This window comes from Lineus longissimus, chromosome 1 (assembly GCF_910592395.1).
Source record: "Lineus longissimus chromosome 1, tnLinLong1.2, whole genome shotgun sequence".
In the NCBI taxonomy this organism is placed as follows: domain Eukaryota; kingdom Metazoa; phylum Nemertea; class Pilidiophora; order Heteronemertea; family Lineidae; genus Lineus; species Lineus longissimus.
In genome coordinates, this window is record NC_088308.1 from 9,044,362 (window position 1) to 9,060,167 (window position 15,806).

At 41.9% G+C, this 15,806-nt stretch overlaps 1 protein-coding gene across 2 annotated transcripts in view; it reads right to left on the reverse strand.

The window, feature by feature from the left end:
* Window positions 1-15,806, reverse strand: part of LOC135487912 (uncharacterized) — a 144,356-nt gene that overhangs the window by 97,485 nt on the left and 31,065 nt on the right. For both annotated transcript variants that reach the window (XM_064772156.1, XM_064772167.1), the window contains exons 30-49: window positions 14,982-15,122; window positions 14,136-14,336; window positions 13,892-14,020; window positions 13,199-13,387; window positions 12,331-12,465; window positions 11,580-11,765; window positions 11,209-11,337; window positions 9,263-9,466; window positions 8,280-8,417; window positions 7,203-7,397; window positions 6,903-7,028; window positions 6,429-6,614; window positions 6,095-6,214; window positions 5,010-5,207; window positions 4,022-4,162; window positions 3,519-3,704; window positions 2,367-2,510; window positions 1,961-2,167; window positions 1,331-1,462; window positions 232-426 (exon numbers count right to left, since the gene is read on the reverse strand). In XM_064772156.1, the coding sequence (XP_064628226.1) occupies window positions 232-426; window positions 1,331-1,462; window positions 1,961-2,167; window positions 2,367-2,510; window positions 3,519-3,704; window positions 4,022-4,162; window positions 5,010-5,207; window positions 6,095-6,214; window positions 6,429-6,614; window positions 6,903-7,028; window positions 7,203-7,397; window positions 8,280-8,417; window positions 9,263-9,466; window positions 11,209-11,337; window positions 11,580-11,765; window positions 12,331-12,465; window positions 13,199-13,387; window positions 13,892-14,020; window positions 14,136-14,336; window positions 14,982-15,122 (3,282 nt within the window). The remainder of the gene's footprint in view (window positions 1-231; window positions 427-1,330; window positions 1,463-1,960; window positions 2,168-2,366; window positions 2,511-3,518; window positions 3,705-4,021; window positions 4,163-5,009; window positions 5,208-6,094; window positions 6,215-6,428; window positions 6,615-6,902; window positions 7,029-7,202; window positions 7,398-8,279; window positions 8,418-9,262; window positions 9,467-11,208; window positions 11,338-11,579; window positions 11,766-12,330; window positions 12,466-13,198; window positions 13,388-13,891; window positions 14,021-14,135; window positions 14,337-14,981; window positions 15,123-15,806) is intronic.

Consider the following 15,806-nt stretch of genomic DNA (forward strand, 5'->3'; position numbering starts at 1 on the left):
ACTTGTAAAATGTGAATTTTTGCAAATGTTGATTTCAACAATTTTTGTGATCTGGGGACAAATTCTTATTGTGAAAATGATAACAATTTTATTAAGAAGGACACCGATTCTGCCACCAGGAGAGATATTTATCTGAACATTTGATGCCGCTGACACAGAAATCTGACTGTCTACTGTAGGCATCGTCACGCTGGAGTGAATTAACAAACAAGTTGACTAAGGAATACCTACACTGTCTGGATTTATCGTAGGTTCAGTTGCAAGGACTGTCAAAACTGACGTTCCCACTGGATCAATCTCCTTGATAGTTTTGGTATACTTGGCTGATGCAAATGAGGGTTTGTTCAAGTTCCGCTGGACAGTCACAGTGAAGGTGGCTGTACTTGAAAGACTTGGTGTACCTTTGTCAGCAACTTTCACACGTAGCTGAAAAAGGTAAAAGGGGAAAATTATCCTTTTTGCTTTTAGCATTTGAAATTCCTACACGTGATCTCTGAGGTCAGACATTGTATTATACAGTCCATGTCACAACTGACATCCATCCTGTTTTACGTCAGAGATGCGCAATGTACGCGCGAGTTGCGTGCCAAGTTGCACACCAATGACGCACCAGTGACATGCTTATCTCTCTATGTTTCGCGTATATTATGCGTGACTTACGTGCGACCTACGCACTGGGTAGCGCGTCAATGACGCACCAATGACATGATTTACAGGATGTCAATTGTGATTCGGACTGTATGAACACAGTCAAGAATTATCTACTGCACACCCGGATGTGTTCACTAACCTTATATTTTCATGTTTACAAATCACAAAAATACACGTCACCGAAACAGAAAATCTGCCGTAATTGAAATTATTGCCGTATGGTTGGAAAGGACAGATGGAAATACCAGTCACATGACGTCATGACCCAATGTACTATGACGCATGACACAAAGCTTTGTGCTACGTCATTGCCATTAGTGATGCCACATAAATGTCTATTTTCCTGACCCACGATCAAATATGTATGTATGTATGTATATACCATATTTAAATTTAAGCGCCCTTTTCAGATTAAATCCGTTCAAAGGCGCTTTTACAATATTTATAACAAAATTACAATCGAAAAAAGATGGGTCTTGAGCATCGTTTGAAATGATGCAAGGCTCTTTGCCTGCCGGACCTCAAAAGGGAGCCCATTCCACAAAACAGCTGCGGAGAATGAGAAGCAGCGCTCCCCATATTTGCTCTGGGCGTACCCCTTGGGGCCAATTATGTGAGGACTTGCAAATTGAGAGGAATCATCTCTTTCCTTCAACGGACATATAAACATTGAACTCACTGGGTATTCCCGTGCGGTTCCAGACAATGAAGTCCGTGTTGTTACAATGCCAGTGTTGGGGTCGATCTGGAAGTTATTCAAGCTCGGCGATCCATCTCCAATGAGGCTGAATTGATACTCATTGAAGGGTTTCTGAAAATACATAGAAATCAATTGATTACAATTGTTACGAATATCAGGATGTCCGCAAAAAGATAAACCAGGTGGTGCTAGACTCAAGGTCTACATGGTCTCTTGACAGGATGCTGGAGAGGGGGACAGAGAGAGGAGACGGTGCCAAGTGTCACCTGCGAGGGACCCGTAGACAGTTGGCCACACAACTGAAGACAGGAGCCATGACACCGGGGATTCAGGTGGCACTGATGGACTTGTTGGAGGGAGAAGGGCCAGTGAGTCATCCAGAGCCTCCACCTCTCTGACGTCTACACAACAACTGTTTGTTCATTTCTCTATTGTTTGCCTTTTGTGTAATATGAGCACATCAATTTCTTCCATTATCTCCTGGTGTCATTTAGGCTCATCTTCTGTGTGACAAGCGCCTGGTTTTGCTGTGACGGGGGTCACAATTGAGTAAATATAACCCCAGTCAGAATTGATATAAAAGCACATTGGAGATTTCCAAGAACTTACAGACGTATCCTTATCCTCTGCGCTAGCTCTGAAGACCTGTGTACCTGGGTTAGCATCTCGTTTCACATTCGCCTTGGCTGCGTTAGTTGGTATTGGCAAATTAGTAAATGTTGGCGGGTTCAGATTTCTGCTGACTGTTATTGTGACACGGGCTTTTTTGGCCGCTGGTTTTGGTGGTGTATCAGAATCTGTAGCTGTGACATCAAACTGTAAAGTTGAAGATTTAAAATACGATTACAATTGATGAGGCATTTATTTTATTTTATTATCAGCTGAATTACAAATCAGGAAATCCAGATAAGAAGACTCTCGTCCATGGCAGTCACACTAATTACCGCCCTTAACAGACAAAAGAAAGTTTTATAAAAAAAAAAAGACTCGGTTTAGACTAAGTTCATCAACTTACCGTGTACGGACTCTTGTTGGGGTCTGATGAAACCATCTTCTTCACCGATATTATACCAGTGTCTTTGTCGATGGTTAAATATTCCCCCCCTCTGCTGCTTGTTGACAGCGTGTCAATGGCGTACTGAACTTTACGGTAGGGATCCTGAAATACAGGAGAAATCATCACAATACCATAAATGTGAAACATTATAATCCAATTTCCAATTTCTTGCAAATTCTTAACTCTTTCAGCCCACAAGCCGTATATACACGGTCGGCCATGTTTGATTTCACAGCCGCAAACCGTATACTCACGGTTTTTCAATTTAAATATTCTGCACTGTCACGTATGATGCTTTCACCCTAAATACACTTGTGGTTACTCAAGGAACATATGACAATGCATTGACAATCTTTTCAATCGATTGTACATGTAGTTTGATTGGTAGTTATCAGATGGCGTAGCAATATGTGCTATCGTCTGCTGATTTTCATAAATTCGCCTAGTTTCGCAGATCAATTGATGACCTAGAATCAAAAGGTAGCGCTCCAAGGATATCCTAATTGTCATCTGTTGATGACCTTTACCTTTGTATCCTTGTCCGTTGCAGTAACTTGAGGAACACTAGAATCAAAAGGTAGTGTTCCAAGGATATTCTAATTGTCATCTGTTGATGACCTTTACCTTTGTATCCTTGTCCGTTGCAGTAACTTGAGGAACACTAGAATCAAAAGGTAGTGTTCCAAGGATATTCTAATTGTCATCTGTTGATGACCTTTACCTTTGTATCCTTGTCCGTTGCAGTAACTTGAGGAACACTAGAATCAAAAGGTAGTGTTCCAAGGATATTCTAATTGTCATCTGTTGATGACCTTTACCTTTGTATCCTTGTCCGTTGCAGTAACTTGAGGAACACTAGAATCAAAAGGTAGTGTTCCAAGGATATTCTAATTGTCATCTGTTGATGACCTTTACCTTTGTATCCTTGTCCGTTGCAGTAACTTGAGGAACACTAGAATCAAAAGGTAGTGTTCCAAGGATATTCTAATTGTCATCTGTTGATGACCTTTACCTTTGTATCCTTGTCTGTTGTGGTAACTTGAGGAACACTAGAATCAAAAGGTAGTGTTCCAAGGATATTCTAATTGTCATCTGTTGTTGACCTTTTACCTTAGTATCCTGATCTTTAGCGGTAACTTGAAGAACACTAGAACCAAAGGGTAGCGTTTCCAGGATATTCTTATTGTATGTATCTGTGGTCCAGATAGGTATGTGAAGGTTTCGATTGATCGTTATGGTAACGACACCGGTCACTGATTGGGCGGGGGCCCCACTATCTTGAGCAACGACACGCATCTGAAAAAAGAAAGAATATAATTTGCGAGAACTTATTTACAAATCAAGATTAAGTGATATAGAGCTTTTTTTACCAGAAGGTCTGATTTTCTACAAGGGCCCTCAAAATTTCGCCATCTACATTTATTCTACGACACTAATCTGCTATAACAGAGCTCCCAGAAAGTATAGGTTATCGGAGATTTCCCGCCTGGTGGATGACATCAGAGCAGACCATAGAACAATGGCGGCTGGTCGTTTCATGCTCCGCACAGGAGTTGTAATTATGCCCAGCAGCGAAAGGGTTAATACGAATATCCGGTGAAGAATATACTTACAAAGTACTTATTGTCCGGAGCATCAACCAGATTTTTCGTATTCGGAATATTCTTAACTGTCAATCGGCCATTCCCACTATCAACATTGAAGTATTTGGTACCGTCACCATCTCCTATGCTTCTGTATGTTACAGTTGTTGGCTGGAAACCGAGAGGGAAATTTAAGAGAGGGATATAGGAAGGAACCTGTCCCGACATCCCGCTATTAAAAGGCCCTATCCTACATTCCAACAGGCAATTTTGACAAATCCTGATACAATTTTGTGCCCCTCGTGAACTTTTTGATTCCACTAACAAAATGGATGTCTATCCCAGAATTCCCGGCAGTTTTTTCTGTATCTGAGTAAAGCAAAAAAGACTATCCCCCTTTGATAATATGTGAAGGTAGCATACAAAGAGATTATTAGATTTTACATGATTTATAATTTGGTGACTTCAAGTTTTCACTTTACGCCAATGACGTAAACTTTGGATTTCACGCACTGATAATATTTAGGCTTTATAGTGCATACACAGCATTTTTGTGCATACTCTAGACACACCGATCTAAGACCAGTTCATTATCTCTGGGCATGACCACCCCAAGCAAAATGCACATTGAACAGGCCAAGGCCCATTCATACCTGATTGGCCCAGGGCCTATGTGCTTGTCATTCTGAACCATCAGAAATGTTAGACAACTTGGTGTCACCACCTATTGGCTATCTTGATTGAACAATGATGAATGGCATCGAACGACAAAAAGGATTTATATCTATGGGGGCTTGGCTTGCATATTCTGAAACGGTCTTATATCAGTGAGTCTAGAGTATGTATGCAGACTAAACATTCAGCTACTTCCGTATGGTCGTTGTCAGATTTGATACACAAATTATAACAAGCTATAAAAAGTTTCTCTCCACAATGAAAAAGCCAGATTTCCATATGAATTCAGAATATTGTAATTAAATCTGGTAATGTACGCCAAGAGTTTTAATATTGTACGTACCGGGCTGTCCCCATCTCTTGCACTGACAGTCGTAATGAGGAAATTGGCCGGTCTCGTCTCGTCAACATTCACATTGAAGTTGGTGTTCACCCAACTGGGTGGTTGGGTATTCTGCTTGTTAGAAACAGTGATGGTAGCATCCGTGGCAGCAGTGGTACATTTTGGAGTGGGTGCGCGATCACAGGCACGAACTTTCACCTGAAGAGAAATGAATACATTGTCTTAAATGTTGCAGTGGTACAACGCATCAGAATGACGGGCCTAGCCGCAAAGGTGGAAAGCTTCTATACAGTCCAAATCACAAATAACATCAATCCTGCTTCGCGTCATTATCGCGCAACGTACGCGCAAGTTGCGTGCCGAGTTGTGAGTCAATGACGCACCAGTGATGTGCTTATCTCTCTATGTTTTGTGTATTTTACGCGCAACCTACCGCCGAGTTATGCACGACCTACACACTGGGTAGCGCGTCAATGATGGACCACTGACACGCCAATGATGCAAATTTAGGGATGACAAGTGTGATTAGGACTGTAGCTGTATATTGATATCAGTTCAGCTTGTTGGCTAATTCACTTCTGAGGAACATGAATTCAGCGGTACAAGTACATTCGTAGACAAGGAGCTACCTTGTTCGGCTAGAAAATACCATGTAACCCAGGCTTCAATTTCCTTCACAGTAGTAGCATTAGGACTTAGGACAGTACTGTTATCAACACCGATTGAGCTACTATGCCCTGGAACAGTACCAAATGGTTGATTAACACCTTCAGGGTTAGAGTCTTTTGCCCAAATTTCCATTGGAGGCTGGCGCAAATAAATTCCCGAAGTCAGAGTAGATTGGTCATGATATTTAACAGTTTTTTCTTTCAGTTCCTGCTCAATTGCCTCACCCTAAAGATGGCGATGGTGTAGTCCATGAGACTCCAATAACCAGCTCAAATAGGGGGATTGGGGCCAGGTAGGTCCACGTGGTTCGGCCGCCAACATGTTTTTTTTTTACACGTAGATCTGGCCATGAGGGTGTTAATGCGAGAATGGGCTCAGCGTCATGAAAATGACAAAGCATCCAAACTTGACCTCACCGTATATCCAGCAGCTGTTGGTTGCTTTAGCAATGTAACTGTCCCATCGCGCATGACGCTGAAGAAGGACTGCGCGTTGGCATCACCTACGATGCTGAAATCAGTTTGATTGTAAGGCTCCTGAAAGAATAAAATAATACAGATCAATTTCGTTTGCGTGAAACCTCAATACATCAATGTTTTGCTCGGCATTCGGTCTAATGGCTTAACTGAAGGAGATGACGCCAAGCTAAGTTAACGCCAACGTTTGTAACAAAACTAGTTTTGAACAAACAGAGCGGTTTTGTCCAATATTAACATGAACATGCAATGCATGCGTGTTTTCTGTACTCACCAGTTTGTCAGCATCCGTAGCAGTTACTTTGGTAACAGTCGTCCCAGGTGGCGACGTCACATCAATGTTGCCGTTGTAATTGGTCGGACTGAAAACTGGAGGGTGCTGGTTGTGATTGACGTTGACTGTGATAGTACCAACTGTGCACTTTGGCGGAGTTCCAGAGTCACAACATTGCACACGGACCTAAAAGTTAAGAAAATAGAGCAAGAGAGAGTAATAGAGACGTTAATATCGAGAATAAATAAAGATCAGTCTTTAAATTCTTGCCAAGTTATCGTCATGTTGGATGTAACACCCCCACTAGACGCTAAAAGATCCCGACTAGGCCTGGTTCTATAGTAGGGCCATAAAGAAACGCCAAGAAGATATAGAACTGCCAGAAAAATATATCTTATGTTTTAACAAGGAAGATCAATTACTGGCAATGATCATATTTGATGACAATAAGAAATCAAGAAAAAATTATTTTACCGTATATTGAGTTTGTGGTTTGTTTATCAGACTTCCGGTGAGAGTCACGCGCCGATTTGCATCAATCGAGAAGAGTGTTGGGGCCGAACCATCCCCAGTTAACCTACATGTGACTGTATTGAAAGGCTGAAATTATGCAAAATGGAATTAGTCAAGACCTATTCTTGTCTCAGGCACTTACAATGACCTTTTCTTACAAATGATTTTTCGCGTGCGATAAAACTGCATGCTGCTGCAATGAAAATCAGTTGTCTGCTCTGCACTTTATCAAATCCAACCTGCCAAGAGTCATGTACTCACACTTGGATCACTGTCGGTTACCACTACATTGTGAATCGGGGTTCCTGCCGGAGCATCGCCGTTGACATTATTTGTAGCGGGCAAATTGTTGCCAAAGCTAGGAGCGTTCTTATTGCGGATGACCTTGACGGTGACTGTAGCATCCGGAGTGGCAGTAAGAGGTGTCTTTCCACCATCCTTTGCTCGAAGTTTAAGCTGAAAGAACAGATTCGTGCCGAGTCAGCAAAAAGCATATTTTGACCCCATACTCATAAGGGGGCGAAATTAAGCACATCACGATCCCACCTCGTGACTGTTTTTTGGAGCGGCTTTCCTGGACCACTGATTACCACGCACATCCCAGCTCTCAGGTCAAGGATGCACTCACTCGCGCCAATCGAACTTCTTTTCTCCGGCATGTGACAGGGGAGAGCAAATGCATGAGTGTGGCTTTCAGACCGTTGACCAAGACTCCAAGGGCTCAATCTGACTTATTTATTGCTTCTTGGAAGCAAAACAAGCTGATATTATCTCTCCAACCCTCATTCCCCTTTATCTTGCTTTTTTTGCTCGTTGATTGCATTCTCCTGAATTTTACCGTTTTACCAAAAAGCCGGTTGTGGTTCGGCCAGAAAAAAAAATTGTGACAATAAGATGCAAGAACATTTACAGGGTTCCGCAACTATTCAAACAATAATGCTAGCTGAAGTATTTTTTTACATCACACTGCAATGACACGCTCACAGGCCTTTATGCTCACAGGCCTTTCAACAACATGTAGCTGGTCATGGCCTCGATTTTTAACACTTTAATATAGGCGTCCAGGATATACCTAATAAGGGGGATATACTTGACATGCCCGAGGACCATATACATTTTCATGCTTTGTGATGTGAAATACGGGCATTTTAGGAGCCAAAATACATGTAAGTATTTTAGGTGCAAAAAATGTCTCAGGAGGGGTCATTATTCCTATTTAATACCCCAATTCAAAAGTTTTTGGAAATATTTTTGTGGCCCTTCAAATGAAGTCCTGGGAGAATCACTGGTGTCATATATTAACAGAGAGTATTTTTGTGCCCGTCATGTAAGACTTACCTGGTATGTTGCTGGTGCATTGGTATCCAGATATAACCCAGTCTTTGGTGTGATTTCTCCGGTGGTGGGATCAACTTTGAAGAAGCTAAGAGATAAGGCATCTCCCACCAATTCATAGGACACCTTGTCGTTTGGACTCTGGACAGAGAAGTATAGACAGTACATTAAAACGTAGAAATAGGGAGGTCACTGTCTATGAAAACATATTCAAGTCACTTAAGCTTTCAATCATCATTCCCCGGGTCTCCGGTTTCCTCCTACTTACATTACATGTACATGTTACATCAGCACCTGTCACCTCTGAGGTCCTAAGTTCGAGTCCTAGTTTCCCCCGGGTCCCCGGTTTCCTCCTACTTACATTACATGTACATGTTACATCAGCGCCTGTCACCTCTGAGGTCCCGAGTTCGAGTCCTAGTTTCCCCCGGGTCTCCGGTTTCCTCCTACTTACATTACATGTACATGTTACATCAGCGCCTGTCACCTCTGAGGTCCTGAGTTCGAGTCCTAGTTCCCCCGGGTCTCCGGTTTCCTCCTACTTACATTACATGTACATGTTACATCAGCGCTTGTCACCTCTGAGGTCCTGAGTTCGAGTCCTAGTTTCCCCCGGGTCTCCGGTTTCCTCCTACTTACATTACATGTACATGTTACATCAGCGCCTGTCACCTCTGAGGTCCCGAGTTCAAGTCCTAGTTTCCCCCGGGTCTCCGGTTTCCTCCTACTTACATTACATGTACATGTTACATCAGCGCTTGTCACCTCTGAGGTCCCGAGTCTGGGTCTGTCCCGGCAAATGCATGTGATAGAGAGGGTGACTCTCTCGGCAGGTTTCCCCCGGGTCTCCAGTTTCCTCCTACTTACATTACAATTGCCCAATATTGTTTAAAGGACTAATAATGTCCTTGTTGACGCTCAGCAGTCATATTTGAAATACCGACAAAGACACATATTGCAATAACTATTTTTCAGTTAGTACTTACAAATTTGTCATTGTCATTGGCTGAGACTGTGGCAACAACTCTGTTGAAACCCGCAGTTTCGGGAATATCAGGAGTTGTCATTGCGTAGTTTGGGGGGCCAGGGATGACCCAAGCTGGTCTTTTCAAATTCTGATTAAGCGTAAACGTGATGTCTCCAACGAAAGTTTTGCTGGGGATCCCATTGTCGTAAGCCTCCACTTGCAGCTGGAGAGGGAGAAGAAATAAAAACATTGATAAGAGGTCATTGCAAAGACAGACACAGTATATGAAACCACATTAGAACCTCTGTACTAAGGACACCCTCGGGACTGACAAGTACTGTCCTTTATAGAGAGGTTTCTTGATACTAGAGGTCAAATTGAATGTAAACAACCAATTTGGGACCAAACCTAGTGTCCTTAATACAGAGATTTTGCTTAATAGAGAGGTGTCCGCTAAGGGAGGTTCCACTGTACAACACCAGTTATGTATATCTTAAACTTAAAATGATTGATGGAAATATTAAAACTGTACAGAGACGGACATTGCGCATGCTCTTCTGAAAGACTTACACACGACTACATGTAAAATGATGTACATCTTGGCAGCAGTTTCCCCGATGGCACACATTTCCTTTGGGGTCTCTGGTTTCCTCCAACTTTACATTGAAAATAGCATTTTTTACAGAGCTGATAATGCGTTAGTTGCAGCTCAGCTCCCAACCCAATATTGATTGAAGCATCGATTCGTGTCTTGTACTCTCCCTACTCACTAATGGCACAACAATGCTGCAGAATGTCCAAGCTTTAGGGCCGGGTTATTTCTTTGCCTTGTGCTGAATCGCAGTGAACGAGATAGTTAAATATTAAGATGGCATTGTCTTAGGGGTCCCACAACATGTATTGTATCCCACCGATGACTTACTGTAAACCAGGAAATTCATGGCCATTATCATTCGTGGTTTTGTGAAATTGCATCTTTGGCATAGTTTTAATTAACCCATTGAATTCGGTGACCGACCAGTCGGTCATTTTTAAATAACGCTTTTTTCCAACATCCGACAGGCCGGTCTCCGTGATATTTTTATTCCCTTGAGCTGGGATGCTAGTTTATTGCTTGTTTTAGCGTGTTTGATGTACAGTAGGGTTAGTTGGAGCATGGGTAGATGGCGCCTTGGTACCGGACTTTGGCAGTTGTATGCGGGCGCTATACATCATGAAAGTCAGACCCAATTTTGCAACCACGTGACCACCCTGGGATCCCGGGATTTTCAAGTTTTGGGATTCAAGAGGTTAAGCATTTTGAGAACACTGTAACAGTACTTGAGTAAATTTTTTTTAATGGTGTTTTATTTTTGCAGACTTTGTTGATCGCGAAAAAGATGAAATTAAAACGCACGCGAAAATTTCCTGGTTTACAGCATTTTAAAACACGTTGATTAGCATGAACCACCCAGTTTACAGTGTAAAATGCACACTGCGCCTCATTTTGGTGGCAGCAGTTATGGTAAGGCAACCATGACTGCCTGGGTTGGTGGAAAATGTGGAAGCTTTGAAAACCAGTCAAAAACGCATTTCATTGTTTAGTTTGCGGTGTTTTAGAAAAGAAATTGACACCTCAATGTTGGTGTAGGTTATGTCACCAAACACCGCCAAGGTGGCACTGTCAATTTGCCCAAAACCTCTGCTGCCTGCCGCCTTCGTTTTGGCACAAAATTCAGCACCACTCTCGGGGTGAGACAATCAGTACCTCCAGTTCAGTATCAATTCCTAAAGCCTCAGATGAACACACATCGAAATAAGGTCTATGCTTGACATGGCACAAGGCAAGAGGCGATAACTTGTCAATCCTTTCTTGACTGTCACCAGTGATGGTCACAGCTTAATACCACACAATACTTTGAGAGGACTTGTCGAAAATGTGAAGAGGGGGCATACAAGACACGGTTTGACAGTTGCATAACTCACCCTGACTTGGTCCTGATTCAAATCATCAAGATTCTTCTTGGTAGTGATGTTGCCATCAGCATTTAACGAAAAGTATTCCTGTGCTTTCAATGTACCCAACAATCGAAAGCGAACCAAATTGAATTCCGGCTGTAAATTACAAAAAAGGCAGAACAAAAAAGTAGAACATTGTCACAGTAGGCGGGTAGGCGTACTGGTCAAGTTTACATGAGAGATTTTAAGTGCCTTGGAATCACCAACAGTTTTCTGCGGCGACCATTGGCAAGGATCGAGATACCATACAATATTACCAAAAAACCTACCGACACGTTTTTAAAAAGAATGCAAATTTATACAAAAAGAAAAACGGTAAAAACAGATTAAAAACTCACCAGTGTATCGTCGTCCCTACGCGGAACTGTATAGACCAATTGGCCTTGTAGGGTCCCTCCAGACAATGGTCGCGTAACTGAGGCAAAGGTTGGAGTAAATGTATTTCGTTGCACTGTGACTGTCAAGATGGCATCTCCAGCACCAGACGTGCTGAGACCGCCTCCATCTGTTGCGCGAATTTTCACCTAAAAGAAACGAATTCTCGATCAAAACCATGAAAATCAGAACAATAAATTTACATCAAATTGATTTGACAGGTACTGTGCCTGGCAAATTCAAACTGTAAAACCGTTGCACGAATTTTAACCTAAATGAAAAGAATTGTCGGTCAAAACCATGAAAATCAGAATAATAAATTCTCATGAACTGGATTTGACGGGCAACAATCTCGCTGTGCCAGACCAAAATAAACATCATGTTAAGGTCTGAGACTATCAATGGTATGCTTATGGAACTGCACGTAGGAGGTGTTTTTGTCTAAGTCTAAGTGAAGGTCTGTCCTCAAAGGCGACTTCGCACAACCATTGTTTCTGCATACTTTTCACATTTTCTCGGCCGGTGAAAATGTACCTTCTCATTTCCTGTTTATAAGTCCATCGCAGATCAGTTAGCTAGACTCGACCTGATGAACATGTGGACAATATGGCCCGCCATATCAGTATTAATGATAAAACAGTATAGGCCTAAAATAACCGCAATTGTGGACACTAAAGGTATTCAAGAGGTTAAGGTATGATACTAAGTACCTACCCTGTATGTTCCCAGGCGACTTATATCGGTGAAGAGCCTGTTCTTCACAGAGACTTCACCATTATTGTTGATGGAGAAGTAGGTTGTGGCTGTGCCCTCGCCTACAATTGTGTAGGAGGCGACATTGTACGGGGCCTATAAAGGAAATACAGCAAGATTATAGCTCTTTTCAAGTAAACAGGACCTTTACTGTGACTGTAATGGTTTTTGCAGTTAGAGTGACATCCTTACAAACAATTCACTACTGGAGTTGTCACTGAAATTCACATGAGCTCTTTTCAAGTAAATAAAACCTTTTAGCAGTGTTCTTTAAAGTAAAAGTGATGTCATTTTAATACATGATATACATTTTTGCAGTTAGAGTGACATCCTTACAAACAATTCACTACTGGTGTTGTCACTGAAATTCACATGAGCTCTTTTCAAGTAAAAAAAACCTTTTAGCAGTGTTCTTTAAACTACGAGATGGTTAATGCATGTTAGCAATGAAATTCACTTGAGCTCTTTTCAAGTAAGTAAAAGGTTTTTGCTGTGTATCTTGGAGTAAAAGTATTGTCCTTTTACATGTGATCATGCTGGTGTTAGCACTGAAATCTACTTGAGCTCTTTTCAAGTTTTGCTCTGTTTTTTGCAGTAAAAATGACATTGTTTGACATTACTCGACCCTACGAAAGGTGTAGCATTGAAATCTACTTCCGCTCTTTTTAAGTAAAAAGAACTTTAATAGAAATTGTGCAGGTGTTGGCATTGAAAAGATTTGTTTCTTAGACCTGGGGTACATCAACTACATACACTTTTACTACAATCATCTCATTTTTTCGGAATGGCTTAAAGTGACTTTTGCATCAAAACTCTTCAAAGAACCTACCTTATCTGGGTCAGTAGCAGACACCGTTACAAAAGGCACGGCGGTGGATTGAATCTCCAGAATTGCTATCGCCTTGTTCAAGTTCGCACTGTTAAAGCTAGGACGGGTGGGATTCCTGTTAACTGGTACATCCACTACGACGACAGAGCTCTTCGGTGGGATACCATCGTCCTTGGCGACCACCCGAAGCTGAAAAAGTCCAATAAAGAGAAATTTATGAATTGGATTCTAATGCGATATTTTGAATACTTATGCTACGCGACTCAGAAATCTATAGTGTTGTACGTGACCTGCAACATTTATAACAGGCATAAAAATGGGCAATAAGATGGAGGCCAATCTGTGGATAAAAACAGGCCGTATTCATTGCAGGTCTTGTTATGCTGAAGGCACCAGCAACGACTCTGAAAACGCAAGATTTTTGTCTCGTGTGATAATTATTGTAGGTCACTGCAACATTTGCAACATGAGCAACAAAAAGATCTCTTCTGCATGAAAGAACTGATAAACGCTAAGTTTTATGTTTATTGGGTGTTGCGGCGATAACCAATTCTAGTACCAGGCACGTATGATTTTTGTCTCGTGCGCTGCAACAGATGATATATGTCTCATCCGTTGCTGCAACATAATATCTTGTACGCGGGATGCCATTTAGCAATATTAGCGATAGTCTCGTAGCAATGCAAGCCTTACCTGGTAAAGAGTTGTAGTCTCTGCGTCAATGCTGTTCTTCAGAGAGATCCGACCAGTTGTGGGTCCGATTTCAAAGAAATTCTGTGCGTTGTTGTAACCATCGATGGAGAAAGTCCTTGTGTTGTAACACTGGAAACACAAAAAAAGAAATAAGCATCTGGGATATTCAAGGTGTATATTTAACATGCAAATACAGCTGGCTATCAAATTATTCTTGATGTAACAAAGTTATACATGTACCCACCTGGCCTGAGTCACTTGCCACCATTGTTCCGAGGGGCTTGAGACTATTTGCGACGCTATTTGGTGTATTGATGGTCGGAAGTGTTTTGGGAGGATTGCTGAAAACCGGGGGATTTGTGTTGTAGCACACATTCACATTCAGTTTGGCATTCGGGCTGCTGGAAAGGGAGTTCTTTGCACCGTCATATGCACGAATTTCCAGCTGAAAAATAAACAAATATACGTGGTTATTAATCATTTTTTAATCATTAAAAATAATCCAGTACCAAAAAAGAATCTCAGAAATCCTAATGTTTAAGTTTTTGGTAATTAATACAGTAGAACCTCTCTATAAGGACTGAAAAGTGATGTCGCCCCTTATAGCGAGGTCCCTTGGATACATGTCAATTTCACTGGAAAATAAACAATTTGGGACCAAACGCTGTGTCCTTGATAGAGAGGGCATCCTGATTACATAGGTAAACTTTTTACGGAAAATACCAATTTTGGACTAAAATCAGTGTCCAAAACAAAGAGGGAGTCCTCCTGATTAAGGTGTCCATTAAGAGAGGTTCCACCCTTTTTCTATCTTTGCTGCATATTGAAGAAACTTGACCACTCCACTATGGCGACCCGTTTTTGTGGTTGCCATAGTGATATGCACTCCTGTCACTGGCATCTGGCATTTGGCATCTGGCAACACAATGGCCTCCTGGGGGACATAATGACCAAAATTATGCTGCCATAGAAAGCTAGATTTGACAGGTCAATGTGCAGCCTTCAAACTTACCACTACATTAGTTCAATTGGTTCATAGCGTAGTTGTTAATTTTGAACTCAAAATGTAGAAAACTTAGAGATTACTTACATTGTAGGGTGTCTTGGGAGCACCGGGTGTGAGGGCCGTCCGCACGTAGATTCCACCTCCAGTGCCAACTGGCTTGATCCCGAAATACTTGAGAGCGTCTACATCGCCAACCAACTCGTAAAAGACTTTGCTTTCAGGAGTCTAAAATGGAGAAAGTCATGATTATAGTCACAGTAAATACTGATAATAATGCATTAATGATACCAGATATCCATGACTAATGGATATCTGATAATACTGATAATTTTTTAAAGCGCCTTCTGTGGTCAAGTACTTTGCTTAAAGCACTTTTGGGATCATCGCCACCCCAGTCTCCACCGAAAAGTTTCTGGGGTTTCAAGGAGCTCCTTACAAAGAGCTTATTTGACCGTTACAGGAACCTTGTATAGTGAGTGACTCAGCCGAGAGTCAAACTCACAAGCTCTCGATGATGAGGCCGACGCTCTTTCACGACACTAGTGTGAAATTTTGCCCCTTGAATTTGGCTGTACATGTATGACATTCAGTTCCGGATGAACTTTGTCACTTGTCACCGGTGGTTTCAAAACAAATGTCTTCGAAGAATCTGCAGGATCTTTTGCCCAAAGAGGATCCGTAAGGTAGACCTACTCCAAAGAACAGGGTGCACACTAATCGCCAAAATAGTTCAAAGGCGTCGCTGGAGTTGGCTGGGACATGGGGAAAAGAAATCAAGGCTGTCCAAAAGAGACCTGGTGCTATTCAGTAGATAAGGAGATGAAGCAGCTTGGTCTGACTTGGGGTAACATCCACAGCGAGGCTGACGACCGCACAGGGTGGGGAATGAAAATTGAAGTCTTATGTGCC